Here is a 21,216-nt window from a genome sequence, read left to right as displayed (position 1 = left end):
AACAGTTTATACCAGGACTCAACCTTGATAAAGAAAGGCTGCTCTCACAAAGCAGTCTAATGAGAAGCCAGAGCACAGAGACTACAAAGGAAAAAATGCCCAGAAATGAAACAACTTTTAGTTTTATCCTCCTGTGACTAAACCCTAAGAGTCAAAAAGAGGGGAGAGAGAAGAAAAACAATATTTAACTAACAGGTTGTCAATTGTCAAGTTTTCCACTCACATGGCTGCCCAATATTCCTGTGGGGAAATCAGTGATATGGTCTAGAAAGAGAAAATCATACATTTCTTTTTTATTTCAATTTATTGTTGTTGACAACTCCTCAAGACAATATAAATGTTTTTTTTTACATGTTGATCCCCAGAAAATAGGTGCTTTAAAAAAGTTACTTTAGGATAATGATTTCAGGGGAGTAGAAGGTGAAAAATCATAACCAAAGTCCAGTATGGACAAAACCATGAAGACATTTGGAAGTAGTATTTCTCATTGACAGGCAAGTAAAACCAAGTGCATTGCAACAGATGGCATACAAATCAAATCCTGATGCAGCACAGTATGGGAAACTATTTAAATTAAACTACTAGAAGCTTATTGAACAGTTAGAACATAACTTTAATGAATATATTATCATATCCAGTTCTGTATAGTAAAGCTATATTTTTCATGTCCTAGCTGACAACCCAAACTATCTTAGTACCCTTCAATATTGCTTTGCAATTGTGGACACAATGGATTCCATTGAAAGATAAATATTGTTTGACAAATGACTCATAATTCCTTGTCTAATAGTCAATGCATTTAACAGGATAATGTATTATGTATAAAATATAGCACCAGTAGTTGATTTCCTGTGAAATGTTAACTATTTTAACTCAAAATTTACATACGTTTCAAAATGTTTGGGATATCATTCATTGATTTTTAAGAAGATGGTACTTTCTGGTAAGCAGCAGCTCAGAGTAGAAAGAGCACTGGACCTGGAGTCAGATGCAATGCAAGTTGTTTTTTCTAAACACTCTCTAATATCCTTTCCAGATCTAACATTCTATTATCTTTTACTACTGAATCTTGAGAGTTTGATTGTTTGAGGTAATTTTCAAGTGGTTTAAAAGTTATTGTCTTTTTCTTTTTGTTCCTTTTCTTTCTAAAAGTTAGTTTTGAAAATTGAATTTGTTAAGAAAATGGGTTGAGAGGAGGCAGTTTCATTGTATGTTTGTTTGTTTTTGTATTTTCCATTAACCTACTATAGAAGATCCCATATCTTCTAGAACTTGTTAGTGGTGGTTGGCCTCCCTTTACTGTGTCAATAAGACTTTGAAGGTGTCTGGGATGGAGATTCTTTCTGCCACAAGAGAAAAAACACTGTTAGGGACTAGACTGGTGTAGTATGTTTACATGACTGGCTTCAGTTCCCAAGATTAAATAGCTTAAAATTTCTTAAGCGAGTTCCCTTAACCCAATGTTGCTTTTGTTCTCATCTTTCCTTCTTCCCAACCCTACATGTGTTTACATCTCCACATCAATGTCTGACCAATAGAAAATTATGTCTAAAATGTTCAAAATTGATCTCTCCAAACCTGCTTCTCTTTTGTATTCCCAGTCTTGATCAACAATGTCACCATCTCGCCTGTTCTAGCCAAGCTCAAACCTTTGGAGTCATTCTCCAAACTCCTCCTTCCTTATTCCCCATTCCACAGTCTTGTCCTTCTCCAATCACCCTTCACAAAGTGGTTGCCAAGTGCTCTTTCTAAAATGCAAGCCGGGTGCGGTGGCTCACGCCTGTAATCCCAGCACTTTGGGAGGCTGAGGCAGGCGGATCACTTGAGGTCAGGAGTTCGAGACCAGCCTGGCCAACGTGGTGAAACCTTGTCTCCACCAAAAATACAATAGTTAGCTGGGCATGGTGGTGTGTGCTTGTAATCCCAGCTACTCAGGAGGCTGAGGCTGGAGAATCACTTGAACCCGGGAGGTGGAGGTTGCAGTGAGTCAAGATCACACCACTGCACTCCAGCCTGGGCGACAACAGTGAAACTCCATCTCAAAAATAAACAAATAAATAATAAAGTAAAATAAAATAAAACACAAACGTGATCACAGAGCCTCCCTGATTAAAATGCTTTAATTACTCATTTTCACCGATTGGATAAAACTCAAAGTCCTCTTTCCGTCCCTGAATACCTCTCTAGCTCGATCTCTTGCCAGTCCCTGCCATTCCTCTGAGCCCTTTTCATTCCAGTTACATAAACTGCTCACAGTTACCCAGACACACCATGGTCTCTTCATGACTCTGGCTTCACATGTGAAATTTCCTCTGCTACTTTCTCAGCTCAAGATATTTTTCCTCATGTTCCCATAGCTTTCCACATACTAGTTTTTTAACTCTCATTAAACTATATCGTAGAACTTCTCCACTTGCTTGTCTTCACTACCAGACAGTCAGTTCCCTGTTTTGGGAGAAAGGAAACATTGTAGAGGAGATTCAGACTTTGGATGCTCCTAGGTGGCATTTAAACTTGCTTCGGACCCTGAGACACTATACTATTTGCTGATGCTTGCTTTTTTTTTTCTCCTTGTGCCAGCCCTCCCCCTGGTGGAGGTGTTAAGAAGCAGTGGAGTGATCAGGTGACCAAAGATAAGAAAAAGTGACCTGGCTGATCCACATCCTGGATAAGCATCTGCCTCATGTCATTTTTAAAGTAAATGCTAAACTGGCTAATGGGCCTTGGCTTTTGCCTGGCCTGGCAGGAACTTTCTGTCCTGTCATGTATTCATTGACAGATTCTGATTTCAATTTCCAGAGCTGTAGTTGCTGGTTAATGTAACCACCTCTGATGGTCTCAAAAAACATCATGCTACTGTCAAACAAATAGCCCAAGAAGAATTAGCTGGTGGGAATCTTCTTCCATGTTCTCTCCTCTGCCTGAAGCTGAGAAAAAACTGTTTGCAGGAATGTTTGCCTTTAGACGATTACACCAGAGCACAAGGAATCAAACACCAATCATATCCATATGCTAAGTGTTCTCCCCAGTTGCAGTGAGCCCCACCTCTTTAAAAAGTCACAAGGACGGTCTTCATCTCTATCCCAGAACAATATCCTGTTAGCACTGCTTTTTTCCCAGTTGAAAATAACCTAGTCTTTGAATAAGCATTTAGTTTTCTGTGGGAGGCAGAAGTTTCTAGGCACCTCTGGATATAGAGGTCTTTAGGTATAGTGGTCTTGGTTGTCTAGGTTGGTCCGAGTGGTGATTCCCAGGGAAGGACCTTGCCAGGCAGGTTTTTTTTTCTTCAGAGACAGGATCTCACTCTGTCACCCAGGCTGAAGTGCAGTGCAGCTCACTGCAGCCTTGACCTCCTGGGCTCAAGTGATCCTCCTGCCTTAATCTCCCGAATAGGTGGGACTACAGATGCATGCCACCACACCCGGCTTAGGCAGATTTTTTTTAAAACATATGTTAGGTTATTAGCCTGGTTGGGAGGAATCTGACCTCTAAAACCAACAGAATTTTAGAAAACATGATGAATTTATAATCATAATAGAAATTCTCCTTGATGGCTATTGCATGGCTATTGTAAATTTTATCAGATACTATGTTTACGCTACAGGGAGACTACCAGCAGCAAGAACAGGTTTTAGTTTTAAGTGGAGGGAAAGGAAATTAATATACTCTGTTTGTCATCAGGAGAGACTACCTTTAAAAAAATCGAACAGCTCCCACAATGTCATTTTATACACATGTCATAGGCAAGGAAAGATGATCTGCTGTCTTAGATGTCCATCTGGCTGTGTCCTAATTGAAGAAAAGAATTCAGGTGCTACCAGAGATACCATGAGATAAAACAGAAACAGAACTGGTAAGAATGGCCCCCTGAAGTTCTTAGGTTTCTATGTTCAGGGTAAAGATTACCCTGCCCACAAAACGATCATTGATGACATCATTTATGATGCCTTTGCCCTTCAGTTGGCACTGCACAGGCACTGCTTGGTTCTTCACCACGTCTGTAAAGTGCATTGCCACCAAGGGGGATGTGTAGTTAACCTGTAGGCAGAAGAAAAATGAGTTCTAAGTGTGAGGAGGTGGTAGGAGGGAAGTGATCAGATAATCACTGCAGGATGATAACCCTCACAAAGAGAACTGAGTAAATCCCATGAGGCCAATTTGCAAATGGCCAAAGCAACAGACATACTGTCCTTGCGCTGGGAAAGTGTGGGAAAATCATACATTTCTCTAATAAGTCACTGTCAGATATCTGATTGTCCCCTGGGAAAAACCAATTCTGATTCAGCATGATATGATTTTTCTGGAAATCAGACCATGAATTAAACCAAAACTAGTGTCTATCGAGTCCCTATGTTGGGGACTCACCCCAGCGCTTCAAATGGGAGAAACAGAAGCGTGATTATTAGGGCATGTTTAAGCACATTGGTAGTAATTTCTCTGCTCCTGACCCTGCCACTAACTAGCTGTATGGTCTTGGGCAAGTCGCTTTCTGTCTCTGAACCCCAATTTTCCCATTTGTAAACTTAAAAGGTTAAACTAGGCCATATATGAGATTCTTTCAGATATGGAAAAGAGTGTGGTTGTGATAAGAATTGGTAAAGGGAGCTCCTGGTTATGGCCAGCAGCTATTTACCCCTCTACTATCTCCTGCTCCCTAATTCTCATAGATCCCAGCCAGCTCTTCCTTTGTCGCTGAGCCCTTTCTGACAGCAATGACTAAAGGGGATACAGCTTACGTGAGTCAGTTTGCCGTAGTAAGGGTAGTAGCGGAGGTCAAAAGAAGCCGACTCTGGGTAGTAACTGATGGATCGGATGTCATTTTCATCACCTCTCTGTAAGCAAAAGCAGGTATATGTGGGGTGCTGGGTCACAGAGTGGGCTAGAGTCTGAGCTAGAAGGAGTTGTACCTCAGGTGAAATCACTGTGTGACCTATAACCAACTGTTCCAGGAAGACCATGAAAGCAGAATGGAGCAAATCTCAGCCGTGACCTGTCCCTAGATGAGCATTTTTAGGGAGTGACTGTGCCTTGTCTTTTCAGTTCAAAGAATATTGAATAGAAGGCCTGAACTGAGGAGGCCAAAGGTGCTCAGTATGGCTCTCTGTTGGCTTCTGGGATACCCAGACAGAAGCAATCCAAAGGGCTTGCAGTACCTGATGCTGCTCTGGAAAGAGGCCCTACAACTCCAGCCTTTCTCCAAAGAATCACACTGGGCCTGGCACCCAGTCTTGGACTTTGAAGCTGAGGGAGATATACATTAGAACATATTTAGTAAATCCCACTCCACGATTTGCATACTGCAGGCTCGGTGCTATTGGAAGTCAGATCAAGTGCATAGGTACCAGAAACACAGGCACACAGCCTACAGTTGGCTCACCTAGACTCATGTCTCTGACCATATTCTCTGTAGTGCTTAATTACAGTAGGTGGGGTCAGAGGGGTAAGCAACAAGAGCCTGGGTATGGAAATGATTAAAGTAAACAGGTCTACCCTCATCACATTATGTCAGGTAGGGGGAGCTGCCCATTCTGCAATACATTCGGCTTGCCCTAAACAGAAGAGGTCTGGGGGCTAGTAAGGACAAATAGTGCATCACTACTAGCAAATTACTCACTAAGGTCATGTGATTACTTCTGTCAATATACTATAATTGTTCCTGGTACAAACTAAGCTCTCTTTAATTTATTCTAGTCATTACCTCATCCTACTTGATTTCCACAAATGGGTGTGGATTTGACCAGTATTGTTTATTATAGAATGTATAGAGATTCTTAATATATTTTTTAAAAAGGACATAAAATATGTAAGGAGGTAGCTAAAAATAATAATTAAAACATTAAAACAATTTTAGAAAGGACATTTCTCAGCAAGGTTTGATGTAAGCTGAAAAACAAACAGCTTCCATTAGGGAACAATAAGTAGAACTCTGTCCAGTTAATATGCTAGCTTAAGACTAAGTTGGTCTTTATGATTTACTTTTAATACATTCTTCTAAAAAGCAATGAAATTTATTTTTTATAAAGGCCTGAGGAATCAGTTCGGATAGTTTGTAGTCTCACCTCACATTGTGAATATTTACACATATACATGAGAACAGAATGTGCTTCCTACCTTGTTCATTTGGCAAGTACTGCCTGACCTTTCAGAGCTCATCTTCACTTTTCATAGCACATGTAATACTTGATTGTCTTGATTTCAGAGTCGGAGTCATACTCTTACCTCGACACTTCTAACACCTAGCAGAGCATCTGATATATAATAAGTGATCAATAAATGCTTGCTAAATATGGGATATTGGCTGAATAAATGCTGCCTTTTGCTGTTTTCTGATCTGCCACCATGAAGACTGAAGTTTTCAACTGTATTTCTCCTACTGAGAATGGGATTACCAGGCCTCACCCATTTGCAAGACAACTATCCAGGTCTGGGGGTGCAGTTGATGTCATAGAACAGGAGAAAGCTACTGCCTGTTTGAGAAGCAAACCCAAGATCTAAGGGCTTTTTCCTACAAGGGAGCTAATTGGTGCAGATGAGATAGAAGTTAATAGTCCCTCGAAGGACAGTTAATTAGCATATTAATCGAGTTCTGTTTATACTTCCCATGTAGTCATTTGTTATTGCAACACCCAGTACCACTGGTCACTGCTGCAAGATGTGAAATTCAGTTTTAAAGTCTGGGAACTAATGACTCTAATGAAAGCTGTTTGTTTAGTTCAAAGAAACAAGTAATTAGAGCTAAAAGCAAAAGTGTAAACAGAATCTCAGTTAATGACTTGGCACATTGTTGTTCCCTGCTGTGGCCCTTAGCTGAAGTTCAGTCTTTGGTTTTCACAAGTATTAATCATGACAGACTGACTGACACACACACATACACACACATACACTATACACACAAACACACATGAATTGAATGCTTTCTGGAAAGAGGAAAACCTGAAGGAACTAAAGAGAGGTGTAGTTATGAAAAGATTAACCTTTTCCTTAGCCTGCCATCCATGTTTAAGTCCTTGAAAGGGATGGACTACCTTTTTGCATGAAACAGATGTGCTAACAATGCTTACTCAAAAGGGCTCTTTACCTGAACTTTGCAGGAAACCTTCACAGGATCTCCAAGCTCAGGACGAAAGCCTACAATCTATCAAAAGAAAACCAGTGTTTTATTTTTTTTAAACAAAACATATTTGACAGTAAAAATTGGGGCTTTTCTAACCCTCTCCCAATCATCCTTCCTCAGGCATATGCTTCATCTATTTCGCCTTCTCAGAAATGTTACAAAAAGCAAAAAATGAAAAACATCTTCAGAGCTAAGCAGCTCAGCTTACTCCGTGTTGTATTTATGCCTGATATTTACACATAAGGGGAAACATCAGCAAGTCAATGCTAAAGATGTAAAGAACTTTCTAATTTCAAGAGAGGTGTGACTGATAAGGCTCTGCCACACCTAAGTCATGACAGGATGGAAGAAAAATGCATTTTTATGATATAAGAACTATCCCCCATGCCACCCTCATTTCAATCCCCTGTTCCAAACAGCTCAGTATTCCATTCTTTATTTAAAATACTTTTTAAAAAATTAAAGATGAAGTCTCACTATGTTGCCCAAGTTAAACTTGAACTCCTAAGCTCAAGCAACCCTCCTTCCTCAGCCTCCCGAGTAGCTTGGATTATAAGCTCGAGCCACTGCACTTGACTAGGACCCCATTCTTGACAAAGGCCATCAAGCGACAGGTTTGGGGGTGAGGGAGAAGAATGGCCATAGGAAGTGCTCGGTGGGGGAAAGAAATTGATAGGTTTGTCTGGTTATTTGTATTTCTGATGCTGTCAGAAAAATGGCCAAACCTGTGGTGTGTGAAGACAGAGACCAAGACAAATGGAGTGGCCAGAGCCCTCCTATCTAGTTCATTCACTTATCACCACCAGATATGAAAAGCCAATATACCCGGTTCATCTTTAGAAGGATGCAGGGCTGTCCAGTAGAGTATCCAAAAGTTGGGTCCTCCAGACCAGAGCAGTTCTTTAGGAAGGAGCGCTTAAATTGGCAGGCCTTCTTGTCCTCATCCTCATCGCCATCTTGGATGAAGTACTGCCCCGGGGGACAATCTACATTCATTTCCTCTTGAAGACTGTCATTATAACCTAAAGCATGTGTGAGTGGCAAGGGGTTATGTTAGACAGGTGCTACAGGGGAAGGCCATGCGTTCAGTAGTCCTCCCTCCCAAGTTTCCTTTCTCCAGCTTCTTTGTACTCCTCTGAAAGCCCACTCAGTCTACCTGTGACCTGGCATCAGGTGCCCAACAGCCTTCATCGGCAGCCATCCCTCTAGGAAGTCTTCCTGACTAGTCACTTCAGCCCAGTTTGATTGCCTGTTCCCTTGCTTTTCATTCCCATGGAACTTCTGGATATCCATCTCTGGGTCCTATGTCAGTCACTTTATAAATTTTCTCTATTTTCCACCATTTCTTTTCGGACATGATAAACTGTAAACTTGGAAGGCTGTCCCTTCTACTTCTGAGAGAGAAATAGGCACATAGTTGGTAGATTTTGGAAGAGGGACTGAAACATTCAAGCTATGGTATATATAAGGAGACTAAGTTCCTGGGTTAAATCTCCTTAACTTCACTTAGGAAACAAGGTGAACCCATTGGGCGGTTACAAATTTGGGGGCCCTTTTGGGATTGCCCTTATGGCTATCTGCTCGTGGTTCAGTAGCACCCCACCTCCCGACCTGGCAATGGATCCAGAGGCTAGCCCAAGCAGCCACCTAGTTCTCTTGGGCTGGGGGCCGACTCTGGTATTGTCTCTATTGGCGGGGCACTGCCGACCCAATGTACATGGATTTGATTGCAATAGAGAAATAGTCCTGGGGAGATTGATTTGAGTAATAATAAAACTCCAGTCTCCCACACAGCCGGCTGGGCATGGATTACTCTTTCTCGATTGCAATACCCCTGTCTTGATAAATCAGCTCTGTCTAGGCGGTGGGCAAGGTGAACCCGCTGGGCAGTTACAATGTCTCCCTTTGAAGTCAGTGAGAGGCACCTGATTGTAAGAGTGAGAAGTATGAGTTGTGAGACAGAAGGAAAGTGGAAGAAGAGGAAGAAGAGGAGGAGGAGGTGGAGCAGGAGAAGGAGGTGGAGGAGGAGGCGGGGGACGGAATAAGCCAGCTCTTCATCCTTTACAGAGGGAAGTTAGCACTGCAAAATAGAAGCATAAGTTAAAAGATAGAAACCAATGACAACCACAGGGTCTCTACGGGGATGGTGAGGGCATGAGATCTTGTCTACTGAGGCCTGAGACATTCAGGGTAAATGTCCCTTTACATTGGATGGAATGTAACATGTGTCCAAGGATACATATATCAGGGAGAAAGCTTAAAGGGGCTATTCGTGAGCTAACTCTTTGGGCTACCAAATTTCATACAGAAAACTGGGCTTTAGAAATTACTGCATTATTTCCAATTTGATTCTAAATGATGGAGCCCAGTTAGTCCTGTTAGACTCAGTCCCTATGTATTAATGTTCAAAGTAGCTCAGTATTTCAGAGGAGATTTTGCACCTATGATCTACCAGAGGTAAAACTCAAAATATGCTGCTGAATCCTCATCTAATAATACCAAACCCACAGGTTGTGACTTGGGTTTGATATTATTAATTGGCAACTGGGAATTTTAAATCTATTCCAATTATGGCTATGCCTTTATTTTTTCTTTGACAAAGCTACATTTAATTCAAGGCTTTGTTTTAATTTTTTTAGAACAAGAACTATGCTCAAATAACTTTCTAAATAGAGGCTGCAATCATGTGCTCATTGTTTCTCTTGAGGTAGTTCCATTAAAAATAATGTGACATGGACATGACCCTTATTGCAAAATCCCAGTCCTCATGGGAGTGAAAGTGATACTCTGTGATGTCTATTTCAGAGATGTGCTTCTTTTTAGCAGGACACATTATCTACTCTTAGGAACTAAAAAACTAGTGCTTTTCCTAACATTTCCTGCTTCCATCATCATGAGGTCAGAATTGGTATTTCTCTGTCTACTAGCTTCTTGGAGGGATTTTCTTAGCAGGGAATCTGGCAATATATTTGCAGTCGCTTGCAAGCATTCTGAAACAAAAGAAGATACTGTGCTGGCCATGATGCCCAAAACATTTCTGTAGCTAAAAATAGAACTACATGGACTCAAAAAGAACCCAGTCCCGTCTCCCCTCGTTTCACTGGTAAGGAATCTGAAGCTCAGATTTACCCAAAATAACACTGAGCCTTACTGATATAAAGCTGAGTTTCTAACTCTTGGTCATGTGACAGCAGCGTAGAATTATGAAAAGCAACATGTCTCAAACTTTAAATTTCCTACAAATCATCTGTGGATTTTTTAAAAATGCAGATTTTGATTCAGCAGGTCTAGAATGTGGTCTGAGATTTTGCCTTTCTAACAAACTCCCAGGAGATGCCCATGTTGTTGGCCCCTTTATAACACTTATAGCAGCAAGAGTGTAAAGAACATGAAATGTGGATTCAAACACTGGTTCTGCTGCCAGAGTCTTTGATCAAGCTACTCCCCCTTTCTGAGTCTCAGTTTTCTCATTTATAAAATGAGGGTGATCAACTTTATTATGCAGAGTTAAAGTTAAATGACCAAATTTATGTATTTAAATAACACCTCCTAGCACATGATAAGAGATTGTTCTCCTCCTAATTCAGTGCACATGTTATAATTGTAGCTGCCTCTAGAATGGATCAACCCCACTTCAACCAGGCCAGGACAACCAAGCCAGAATGACTGGCATTTTTTCCCCCACAAAGATTAGGTGCAGAAATGCAAACCCCACTGGAGCTCTCTTTGATAGCTGCATAAAGAACCTGTGTGCTCTGTTAACCTTAACCAAGCTGCTACCTCAGATTTTACCTTGTGGAACCGTCTCCCACAAAGCCATTCATTTGCCCCTGAAAATTTATCTGATGACACTATAGAGATAGGTACCTCGAAAATACTTGGGATCAGAATGTTGGAGCGACTGCCACCCAGAGATTCTTCCTCTAACTCCTTTCTGGAATGCTGTTAAATAACGACACTTGGCTGGGCGCGGTGGCTCATGCCTGTAATTCCAGCACTTTGGGAGGCCAAGGCAGGCAGATCACAAAGTCAGGAGATCGAGACCATCCTGGCTAACACCGTGAAACCCCGTCTTTACTAAGAATACAAAAAATTAGCAGGGCGTGGTGGCAAGCACATGTAGTCCCAGCTACTCAGGAGGCTGAGGCAGGATAATCGCTTGAACCTGGGAGGCGGAGGTTGCAGTGAGCAGAGATCGCACCACTGCACTCCAGCCTGGGCGACAGAGTGAGACTCCGTCTCAAATAAAATAAAATAAAGACGCTTGCCCTCTCCCTTCAAGTTAGCCCATCTCCAAGAAATGGCTTCTTTTACCTTAAGAAAGTTTAGAAGATAGGAATCTTCCAGCTCTGGACAACATTCTTCTTTTCCCACCACTATCTCCCCCCAGAATTGTCTTCTATAAATGATCATTATTGAGCCATCTGGATATGTTCAGGACTTAAATGGGTGCTGTAACGTGTTCAAGAAAAGAAAAAAGTTCGCTGCCTCAAAGAGCTTATCTTGCTGGAAAATTGGCTTGTATGCTTTCAAGGCAACATACAATCACACACTAGAGCAATTCTGATTGTAGCTACAGGTGCTAAGGGGGATGCAAAGTAAGGACAGACCATGATGAGTTGGCGTTAGTAAGACTGGGATTCCTGGGCCAGGTGAATTTTGAGTTTTGGATTCCCACCCATCACCTTTCAAAAGAGCTTTCCACTATTCAGACGAACTTACTTACCCTGGAGAAAGCCATTTAGGCTAATCACATAATGCTGCCAAGTGTCGGGTTCAGAAACGTTGAAGTTGAAGTTAAGGCTATGGGCGAAGGGTCTGATCATAACTCCTGGCAATGAAAACAGGTCTTGGATATATTAACCCATTCTTGGGATAATTTTTATGTATTGATTCCCATGAAACCATTTCCCCCCAGGCAATCAAAATGAAAAGAACCATAATTTGCCAAGTACCATTTTACTTTTCCTCCTAATAATTGAATCTCTAAGTCATTACCAGGAAGAGCCAAAGTTAATTGAGGCTGAACATGCTGTGCAAGCATATTTCTGTCCAGCAAGTTCTGACAACACAGGGCATCTGAGCACACTCACCAGGAGGCTTTACCCGCTCCGTGAAGGTCGGTATATAGGGACTGATGGTCAGAAATAGTGTGTACATGCAGAGGGTGATCACAGCAGCCAAGGAGGCATAGAAGAAGAAGTAAATGAGTAAGATCAGGCCTGCAGAGCAATCATAGATGAGAGTGGTCAGTGCTTTCCGACAAGCCTTTCCTCCCTGCTTGGACTCATGAGCCAGAACCAACCCAACCACGAAATAGCTCTTTAAAAATTCCTCAGATTCAGTATGTCCTTGCTTATTCAGATTTCACCAATTTGGAGTCAGTGAGGATTGTGTCAGGGGTCTAATTGCAGTTTACCTTTACAGCATCTCCGATGGAAGGGCTTGCTGAGCAAATGATGGCCATGAACAAGAATACAGTGGAGTGGAGTGGAGTTAAAAGTATTGCAGAGGGAAAATTGCTTGAGAGTCCTCTGGGCAACAGTTGATGTCCTAAGTGCAAATCATTCTTTGCTATTCATTAAAGTGGGTGCCCTGAAGAGTCCTAGCAGCTTGGTTCCAATAATTATAGGTATTTGCAAGTGATGAAAACAGCATTTCTTTCCACATAGTCTATAATTCAAACTTTTGATGAATTTCCACTGGACTTGCCTCCAATCAAGGCAAAGTGAGGTTTTGGCCTGCTTATTTCAAATTTTATTCATCTTTAGCAAAGTTGAATAAAATGGCTCTGCTTTTCAAAAAGAACACTAACACAGGGTGGGGAAGGGAAAAGGAGGAAACAGTACTTAATCATTGACACTTGCCTGTGAACTTTGGCAAATTACAGAACTTCCTTGCACCTCCAATTCCTCACAGGTAAGATGGGGATAAAAATAGCACTTACCTCGGATTCTTATCTATATCCCTAACAATATCTGAAATTCAGTCTTTCCTTAACATCCTATCCTGACTACACCACTTCCAAGCTGATTAATCTCAGACATGCTATTCACCTCTCTGGGCCTCAATTTCCTCGTCTGTACAATAATGGTACTTGCTTCTTAGCATTGAATAATGCATATAAACAGTATAGCACAGAGCCTGGCGAATACTAATTGCACCATAAGTGGCAGTCATCATCAGTTATTATTAACATTATTATTAGTGCTGTAGGACAGTTGTGTGAATTTTCCCTCTGTGGGCTGTATTAGGATTAGGTTTGTCCCAGGATTAGGCAACACTGAGTGAGGTGAATGAGCATGAGATTGCTGATGAGAAACTCTTTTCAAGCCCTCCTTGGGGCTCTCTCAGGCAACAATGTTTGGCTCTGCTCACAGCAATGACATGATGTTGGACCTACAGATTTGAACTGAATTATGAACCAGAAACTGGAACAAACCACTTAACTTTGCTGTACCCCAAACTGAATCCAAATATTAATTTTTAAATTGAACCATGAACCAAATAAAATTAACCAAAAAAGGTGTTGTGGAAGGGAGAAAAAAACCCATAGTAATCCGACTGGAAATGGAACTGACCCTTTTTATTTTGTTAGATGAACTAAAGCAGAACTGGAACATGAACACATTGATTCAGTTGGAGTCTCTGGAGAATAAACGACAGCACCTGTGTGCCTGTGACACTTGGCTGTTGCCCACTGACTATCTAATGGCATTTGCCCTGTGTTTCTGCCTCCATTCCTTTACCCCATCCCCATCCTGGGAATGGATCAACAGCTAGAGCCATCCATGGAGATCAAAAGACTCAGTTTCATGGATGAAGGGAAAGCAATGGAACATAGGTACATTCCTTTGGAGATATCTTCCTTTTTTCCCAGGATGTATGACCAGGAAGCTGTAGATGGGAGAATGACACTAGCAATAAGTCCCCTTAGCCTCACCCAGGAGTGGGTGCCCTAGAGTTTATGATAGGTGATCACAGACTGAGATAGCTAGTTCAGCCTTCCCCAGGTAAAACCAAGCACAGTCCCCATCTGAACCCATTGATCCCTCTGACACTTTCTGCCCTGGATGTCCAAGTATTACTTGGGTCTTTCCTCTAGGTACTCTAGAGTTCTTTCCTCAATGCCCCATCCAGGCTTGAATAGACCACTAAGTAACCGTGCTCCCAACTCTTCATTTCTCCCACTAAAACACCGTATCAGGTCCTGAGGCCCTACACATCAGGGCCTTGCTCATTGTTAGAGTTCATGAAATGGGGCAGTGTTCTGGCAAAAGAATGAACTCTGGTGTTCATCCAACCAGGGTTTGAAATCCCAGCACTGCCACTTAGTAACTATGTGACTATAGGCAAGTTACTTACCCTCTCTAAGCCTCAGTTTCTGCATCTGTAAAATGGGGATAATAATATTACTACCTCATATGATTCTTGTTGGTATCCAATAAAATAACATAGAGTTTCCAAGAATAGGGGTTGTGTAGGTACCAAAGGAAAGGCCCAGATTATATTCATAGGCCTGGTAAATATATTGGGCAGGTTGATGTCCAAGTTGGGACAGCATTAGTAAGTGCACAAGCGGGCACCTTGTTCTCAGGAAAGAAGACAGCAAGGCATGTGCTTTATGGCTGAAGCATTAACATTACCATTCACCCTTTGCCCAGGGTAGCCCAACGGAAGAATTCCTGGGCTCTACTTAGACCTGCTACTCAGAGGTCTAGCTACGGCCTATCATGCAGCGTCCCTATTGCCATATCTTCTCTGGGCACTTGAACCTTCTTCCCTCATCCCCACTTATTGGCCTATGGATTGTCTTCCACAGAAGCAATTTGGATCAGCTCATCTAGTGAAGTTCTAATGGCTGGCTGTTTAGGCTCCCCCTCCCAGAATCACACTTGCATTTCACAAGGCTTGTTTTTCCAGTCCTCTTTAGGCAAGGGAGAAACAGCTGTGCACCCTTGGAGCCCCAGTGAGTGTCCAGTATTTGTCTGCAGCTTCCAGAATGTTGGAATGTTCCTTAAATGGTACATTTGTTCCAGTTGAGAGTTTGTGGGATGGTCAGGGGTGGGGCTGGGAATTGGGGAGGGGTGAAAGGAGATCCCACGTGCTATTCCTAATTCCAGGAAACAGAGCTGAGTGTTTCACCTTGACTGAGCTGAATTAGCAACATTAACTTTGAGGGAGAGAATTCTTAGCCAATGGGGCCTTTAGAAGACATAGCCATCAACTTCAGCAACCTAGACCCTTGGCACTAGGGGACTGTTATTTCATCCTTGGCATCCTCTATTTTTTTTCTTCTGTGGATTGACTGATTTCCAAACCAGCAGCTGCTCTTTTTCTGGGCTGTGCAGAGACTGTGGCACTGGCTAAATCTCCTGAGGAGAAGGCTCAGCATTAATAGTTTAAGAGGTGGGTAAGACTGTAGGAGGGGAGTGCTGGGGAAGTTGTGGAGTAAAAATAATGGCAGCATGTGATGCAAAGAGGAAATGTTAAGGAATATAATTCTGCCACTGATCAAACATCTCTACCATAGCAGAGGAAGACACCCACAAGCTGGGGCCAGGGACATGCCTCCTGGCTCTCCTTCTCTGACATTACCAGGTGATGGGGCCTCATAAAAACACTTGGTCAGGTTAGCAGGATTTGAGTCTCGTATCTTACAAGAAGTCTTCTGCATAGTTCTTTAAACTTTACAGTTTTAACATCTAATTGGGGCCTCACTCTGATCCTGTGAGAGAAGCAAGTCAGGGATTGTTTTCCTCATTTGGCAGGTGAGGAAACTGAGGCTCAGAGAGAGGAAATGATGAGTCCAAGGTCACGTGGATAGAAAGTGACAGGACTGGGACTTAAAAAAATCATGTGCTTTTTCAACTCATTCTCACTGTCTCTCTGCATTGCAACTGATGTTGAGCCCAGTGGGTTTCAGTTACACAATCAAGTTTGTTCATCCATTTGGAGTTTGTTCTGATGGAATCTGTACAAAGTCTAGGCATTTCCCTAGGCATTGGTGCCTTTACATGAAGTGCAAAGAGAAGTTTGCAGACAAGCCCATCCAGCGTATGGTAAAGGAGCCCTGGACACCACACCAAAAGCAAAGGACACCAGACTTTGGCATTGGGACTATTGGGACTTACTCCAACTCTGACCTGTTCGGGCCAGAAACATCCTTCTCTCTGGATCCCACAGGTATTCACTCATGATCTGCAATTTCTGCCACCAGGCATTGCCTGTTGGCTGACCCTGACCCTCTTCCTCCTCCTTTTCCTCCTCTTCCTCCTCTTCTTTCTCCTCCTCTTCCTCCTCCTCCGATTTGGGCACCACCATCACCCGAGCCTCTTCTTCTGCTTCCTCCTCTTCATCTGCTAAGTAGTTCTGGTTCACTTCATCCGGATCATCCTGGAACAGTGACAAAACACAATACCCTTTTTTAAAAAAATGTACAATGGTACATCCCACCAGCCAAAAATAAATTGAAATGACTCAATATTTGGAGATGCTTCAAATTTCCACTTTCCCATAAACATATATGTTGTTACAAGAGGTGGATTTTCTTTCTCTCTAGTTCTTTTGGAGGAAATATCCTTTCTATGACCCATTTTGACTCAGTATTCTTTCCATAGAGGTGCATGTTTTATTCTCAGCTTCAGGCATTTGGGATCTTCTCCAAGGACTGCTCATATCACTACTCTGTTCTGGGGCCTTGACCTCCCACTTAACCTTGTCCTATCAGAGTAAAGGTGAGCTCCCACAGGAAGAGGATGGAATAGTCTTAGACATTGTGTCTGTGATAGCAAACTTTCAGTCCAAGCCAGCTTTATCCTAACACCCTGTACACATTCAGCTGCTCAACTTCACCATTTCAAGTTGTGTCTAAAAATAGCCTGGGACGGACATCAGGTGGAGAGGCCAACTGCTGTACCCCTCCTCACAACTTAGCCTTCCTTCCCAACAGAAACAATAGATGGGCAGTTATTAGCTGCTTCTCTGATTATTGCCCTAGTTTGAATCTCTTCCTACCTTAAATTGGTTGGAAAGACCATCTGAGAGCTGGAACCCCGGGCTTCCTTAGTCTCCCCCTATGCTTAGGCAAAAAGCTGGGCACGTAATACATACTCAGCACATATTTGTTGATTGACTGATTGCAGCCATTACTTGAGATTTGAAACTGTAATCTTCTCTGAGTGGTTCTAAGAAAATTAAACTGAAAAAGAGAGAGGGAGAGAGAAACCTAGACTTCACCAAGTGGTGTTTCAAATACCTCCCAGCCACAGGCCGGAGAGTTGTATCTTTGCTCTTTGGGGGTTTGCCAAGGCTTATTGCAGCAGCAGAAAATGAGGCTGCCTTCCCTTCTCTGCTGTCCAAGTCTGAAGAGTTGCGGGGCTGTGCACCTGTTGGGTTGGATGTGTCAAACACTAGAGACCAGGGACTCTGTGCTGCCCCCTCCCTGCCTGATTCCTCAAAGGCCATTTAGAGGGCACCCTGCTAAAAATGCTGCCTTTGTTGGGGGAAGGAGGGCTCAGCAAATTGGATTGTTCAGAATCAGTACAAGTGATACAGAATGACAAGCCTCAGCTCTCAGCATTCAGTCCGCACAGCACTATCTAGCTCTTGATTATAAGCCCTCTTGAATTGCTCTCTAATTTGTTCCAATGTACAGCTCTATATAAATTATCACATCAGAACCGACAGGGACCTTCAAGATTTACTTATCCATCTGTGGCCCAGAGATGGGACAGGACCTAGCCAAAACCATGCAGTAAATTCATGATAGAGTTGACGGTCTCGGAACCTGTGTCTCTTGATACCCCAGACAATGATGTTTCTCCTCTATCACATTGAGCACAAGTGCCTAGAGGTAGCTTAGCAGATTAATGAAGCACAATGCCTTAGGTTCTGTGTTCCTAAACGATTTTAGGGCTCACGCCTGTAATCCCAACACTTTGGGAGGCCAAGAAAGGAGGATCACTTGAACCCAGGAGTTTGATGACAGCCTGGGCAACATAGCGAGACCTTGTCTCTACAAAATTAAAAAAAATTAACCAGGCATGGAGGCATGCACCTGTAGTCCTAGCTACTCAGGAGGCTGAGGCAGGAGGGTCACTTGAGCCTGGGAGGTCAAGGCTGCAGTGAGCTGTGATCATGCCACTGTACTCCAGCCTGGGTGACAGAGTGAGACACTGTCTCAAAAAAGCACAAAAAAAGATTTTAGGTGCTTATTATAATCAAGGATGGCTGACTGACATAGGCTCACAGTGTAAGGCTTAGGAAAATAAACTTCATCCATCACTCAATGTTGAATGGATTAATACATGTTCTTAAATATCTTTCACTTGTGTGTGAACCCATGCACACATTTAAACTCCCAAACTACATTTTGAGCACCCAGAGGGAGATTCCATATTTTCTAGCCTCTCGATGGCCCTCTGCAGTGTAAAGCTGACAGTTAAGTACCCAGTAGGTCCTAACCAAATATCAGTGATACCTGCCTGACTTAAAATTCCTGATGCAGGACTCTGCGGGAATGCTCTCACAGAGCTTGTCACCCTAACTGAGCTGTCATGTATATCACAGTGGGTAGCAATCATGGCCCCCAGAGAATCTACTACACCTGAGAATCTCAGTGAATTTGAAGTATAACATTTCATTGAGGAGAAATATATATTCCTTTATATTTCCTGAACAATTTTCTTTTCTCTCCATGTTACCTATGCCTGCCTTTAACCTTCCACAGAGGAGGCAGCTGGCCAAAGCCTCAGACTGATCTTATTTGTAGATATTGGCTCTCATGATAATCCCATTACAGATGGCTTGTCATTAAAGCTTTACCCTCCTGAGAAGAATTAATCTTCTCACGGCTAATTTGCCCCTACAGCTCTCACACCCGAGAGGCTGTGAGAGGTTCCTGAGCTTTACTTAAGGAACCTCGAATCTTTTCTCCTCTCCTCTGCTTCCAGGTAAAGGAAATGGTCACACTGTGCAAGAGAGGCCTTCCCCAAAAGATCCTCATTAATTAAATCCTGTGTAAAATGTATCTTTGTGAAACTATTTAACAAAATCCAATAGAAAATCCTTTGGTAATGAGAATGCTTATCCCTAAGATTCTGTTTTGTCACTTTCCTAAAGTGGCACTACCCTCATGTGATAGTGTATGTGAGTGTGTGCTGGGATATGGTAGTGGGTGTTTGATGGAGTCATCAGGTTTCCCTAAAAGGGAAGAGTCTGAAGAACAGAGGGTAGCTCCATTTTGAGTAATCTAAATATATAAACATATAAACAAATATATAAACAAACAGTATGACCCAAAGGATAAATTTTAAATTTGTGCCCTGCAAGGAAGACAGCAAGGCATGTGCTTTATACACCTTAAACATTTGAATGGCTGGTTAATTTTAAAAGAGAAATTAGCACAGGATTGCATTAATTTATTTTTAAATTTGATCAAGTATTATAAAGAGCAAGATCCCCTGATGCATTTAAAATCCAAGCCACTTAACAAATAACTGAAATTATACACAACATTATAACAAGATTACATAGAAAAGAAGGCAAGTAAGGAATAGTTTTATACCCCTGCAGATTGTAACTGTTCTGAGAGCTGGAAGAAACTTTGGGGGAAGTTAAACGATTCTTCAAATTGTGGCTAAAAAGCTAAGAGAAGCCCTCTGTAGATTGATAGGAGGTTAGAATAATGTGTGTTTTCTTCTGCGGGCTGTTGACAGTCTTCACTTAACTCCCTGGTTACATAAGTGGCCATACCCAAAGAAAAATGGCTTAGGCTTTGTTTCCTCCTGGGGCTCAGATCACAATCCTCTCTGGGGAACATTTCAAAATCCTCTCCCCAAAAAGTACTGCGTGTGGCATACATTAATGACTCATAGCAAAATAAATGCAAATAAACTTTTGGATCAAATAATTTGTAATACACCCTGGAGATAAATGATGAGACCAAAAGAATGTATGTATGTCTATATGTTGGGCAGCGTGGGGTGGCAGTCAGGACGGCAATGGATAGTGGCAGATCGGGGGTTTGGAAGATGCATTCTGCAAATATAATGGCAAGAGCACAAGATTAGAAGTGAGGATATTGCATTTTCACTTTGGCTCCTCCACTAACTTGCAAGTGACTCCTGTGCTCTGAGCCACAGCAGCCTCCTTTACGTAATGAGGGGTTCTGGAGAGAGAATGTCTAGGATTCCTCCCTGCTCCTATTGGGGATTCTATGATTTTAGCTATAGTTTGGAATTTCTACTTTAGAAAGACAGCAGCTGGACTCTAAGAAGCTACCACCCAAGAGACAGCTGGGTAGGCAGTGCCTTTCATTTCCTCTTCCTCCTTCCTTCCCTCTTGGCTAAATTTCTTGCTATTGGAATTAAACTTTTATACTCCAAAAGGTCTGTGAAAATTCTATACTCCCAGGAAAAGATTTTAGAAGCCCCTTATTCTCTGTTATCTTCTCCTTCCCTTATCTTTGTTTCACAGGAAGAGGGGCTTCCTCCTTTTATCCAGCAATTTAGGGTGCCCGGGGGTGCTGGGAGTCACTGCTCCTTTTTGAAACCCTGGGCTCCCCTAAACTTCGCTGTTTCTGCCCATCTCAGAGAGAGGCAGCCGTAAACCAAGGTCTACACAGCCCCCAACCCACCCCATTAAAAAAAAAGGGGGAGCTGGCAGCAAAACGTTCTGCTCTCTGACACTCACGAGTCTGTAGCGATAACTGTAAGGAAAGGATGGAGCCCTTCTGGACCGGAGTTGCCTTCTCATGGCTGTTCAGTGGGCAAAGACGCAGCAGAGGCAGGCAATCGGGTGAGAGTTCTGGAGCTTCTGCTGGTACAGGAGACACTGGTTGCTGGGGACACTTGGCGCCTGGTAAAAGTGAACCCTCCTGGCATGAGCCCTTCCCCAGAATAATCTAACATGTCCCTCTCTCATTGGTTGGCCCCTTCCCTGAATCAAGGGAAAGCCCTTATGGAAAAGCAAGCTCATCATTACAAGGAGGGGGAGATATTCTGGGTCACGAGGATGAGCAACTCACCCCCCCCACTTTATATGTCTTTCCACCCCTTGTCTTTCTCCAGCGCTTGAGATATGATGGGCCCAATGGAAAT

The 21,216-nt window shown here is 42.6% G+C and overlaps 1 protein-coding gene across 2 annotated transcripts; it reads right to left on the bottom strand.

Annotated features, from left to right (window-relative positions):
- Window positions 1-285: 285 nt before the first annotated feature.
- On the bottom strand, window positions 286-20,952 carry ATP1B4 (ATPase Na+/K+ transporting family member beta 4). Of its 2 annotated transcripts, none has more exons than XM_024240845.2 (8): window positions 20,810-20,952; window positions 16,249-16,510; window positions 12,208-12,336; window positions 11,841-11,945; window positions 7,940-8,136; window positions 7,079-7,135; window positions 4,737-4,832; window positions 286-4,038 (listed from the first exon to the last, which is right to left on the bottom strand). In XM_024240845.2, the coding sequence occupies exons 1-8, from the start codon at window positions 20,870-20,872 to the stop codon at window positions 3,877-3,879; spliced, it is 1,071 nt and encodes a 356-aa protein (XP_024096613.1). In that variant the 5' UTR covers window positions 20,873-20,952; the 3' UTR covers window positions 286-3,876. The 2 variants fall into 2 exon arrangements, with proteins under 2 accessions (XP_024096613.1, XP_024096614.1); XM_024240846.2 differs by having other exon boundaries at window positions 16,261-16,510.
- Window positions 20,953-21,216: the final 264 nt, after the last annotated feature.

The sequence above is a fragment of the Pongo abelii genome, chromosome X, assembly GCF_028885655.2.
Source record: "Pongo abelii isolate AG06213 chromosome X, NHGRI_mPonAbe1-v2.0_pri, whole genome shotgun sequence".
Lineage (NCBI taxonomy): Eukaryota > Metazoa > Chordata > Mammalia > Primates > Hominidae > Pongo > Pongo abelii.
This window is presented reverse-complemented; position numbering and strand designations above follow the sequence as displayed.